We start from the raw sequence: 1,584 nt of genomic DNA, 5'->3' as shown, positions 1-1,584 counted from the left end.
CAAATACATGATTGCAAGGAAAAGCATTAGTTTTATTTTAAATAAAGAGGATGGCTACTTATTAAAACAATACTAATAAAATAAAGTATAAAAAATATATTAAATCTTATAACAATCTTGATACAAAACATCTTAAACATTAGAGATAAACTTAATTAGTAAATAATTTAAGAATGAACACACATTTAAAGTGATTAAAATTCAACTAACTATAGAAAAATTATTTTCTAAACTGTTTTGTTGGTAATCAAGAAGTCATTAGCCTTGCATGATACTGTTTTAAACAATCAACTATGAGTGTTTCAATATTTTTAACTTGTTCACTTTTCACCAGAGTTTCCACAGTTCCACTACTGAACACCATTTTCACCTCTTTGTATCTGGTCTGTAACAAGTTGGCAACAACAACATCATGCCCACTTTTGTTTAAGGATGATTGTGCTTTTCCAAGCAACAATTTCTCATCTGTTTCAAGCTTGAAACCAACAACAAGGGCGTCTGGGCACCAGAACTTTTTAACAGCTGGTAAAAACTTGGGGACTCTCGCAAGTTTGACAACCAGATCATCTTCTCCCGACTGTATTTTGTGAGTTGGTAATGTTGAGTCGGGCAGATAATAATCAGATACCGCAGCTGATAGGTAAATCAAAGCTCTGGATTTCACTTTGTTAAGAAGAGTGCAGGCGTTGTGGAGTTTGTGCAGGTAAGAAGCAACAGTGTCAAAAGTAAATGATACCAACTTTCCAGATCCTTTGTACTTTTTGTATGGCTCGTATACGCTTTCATAAAGATCAGCATTCAACTTTGCCTCCCCTCTACAAGGCTGACTGAAGTTATCAAGAAAATCATTGCCTTCCTTCAATCTATGAACGAATGGAAACTTGCAACTAGTCCTGTGTAAGTATATAACGTGGTAGCCAGCCTGTAGAAACTCTTCTGCAGACAAGGCACCCCTCAATCCAGTACTGAAGTTTTCAATGGTCCTCACTGAGTTTCGCTCCATTTTAACTTGAGTTCCTCCGCTTGTCACAAGAACTATTTTTGACTCATTGTGAAGATTGTTTATAAAAATAGAAAGATCATCAACATATTTGTCCAGGTCCTGAGGTTTTTCAAATTTTTCTAATTGTTCATTTACTTCGTTTAAGTCGTTCATTGTTTTTTTTTTTTGTAGTATGATCCTAAAAAGCTCTCAAATGTTACATCTTCTTTTATAGCTTTGCTAAAAACTTATCTTCATTAAGTTAAAAAACTTATTTTATTTTACAGCTTTGTATCCAAAGTAAAACTGTTTATTTTTTAAAACTACGCAATAAAATGATTTTGAAAAATTCACAGCTTAACTTGTTTGATTATTTTAGATGGTTTTAAAGAAAAAACCATGAAAAATAAGTTGAATTTATTAAAATACAACTTTAATAATACAAAAAATCATACATCAACATAATTATTAGATATTTAAAATCAGCTTAAATAATTATACAGTATGATTACTTATTTATAACAAACTTTTTATATATTTATAACAACTTAATTAAAATGATGCGAGTTATAGTTTCAATATTAAATAATAAACAAACCCTT

General features: G+C 30.7%; 1 protein-coding gene across 1 annotated transcript; it reads right to left on the bottom strand.

Moving 5' to 3' along the window:
• Window positions 1–246: 246 nt before the first annotated feature.
• On the bottom strand, window positions 247–1,096 carry LOC145842900 (phosphopantothenate--cysteine ligase-like). Its single transcript, XM_082950378.1, has one exon. The coding sequence runs from the start codon at window positions 1,001–1,003 to the stop codon at window positions 248–250; it is 756 nt and encodes a 251-aa protein (XP_082806504.1). The 5' UTR covers window positions 1,004–1,096; the 3' UTR covers window position 247.
• Between the last annotated feature and the right edge of the window lie 488 nt (window positions 1,097–1,584).

The sequence above is a fragment of the Thalia democratica genome, chromosome 1, assembly GCF_965202585.1.
Source record: "Thalia democratica chromosome 1, ktThaDemo2.hap1.1, whole genome shotgun sequence".
Lineage (NCBI taxonomy): Eukaryota > Metazoa > Chordata > Thaliacea > Salpida > Salpidae > Thalia > Thalia democratica.
The sequence above is the reverse complement of the archived record's forward strand: the minus strand, read 5'-3'. Positions and strand labels throughout refer to the sequence as shown.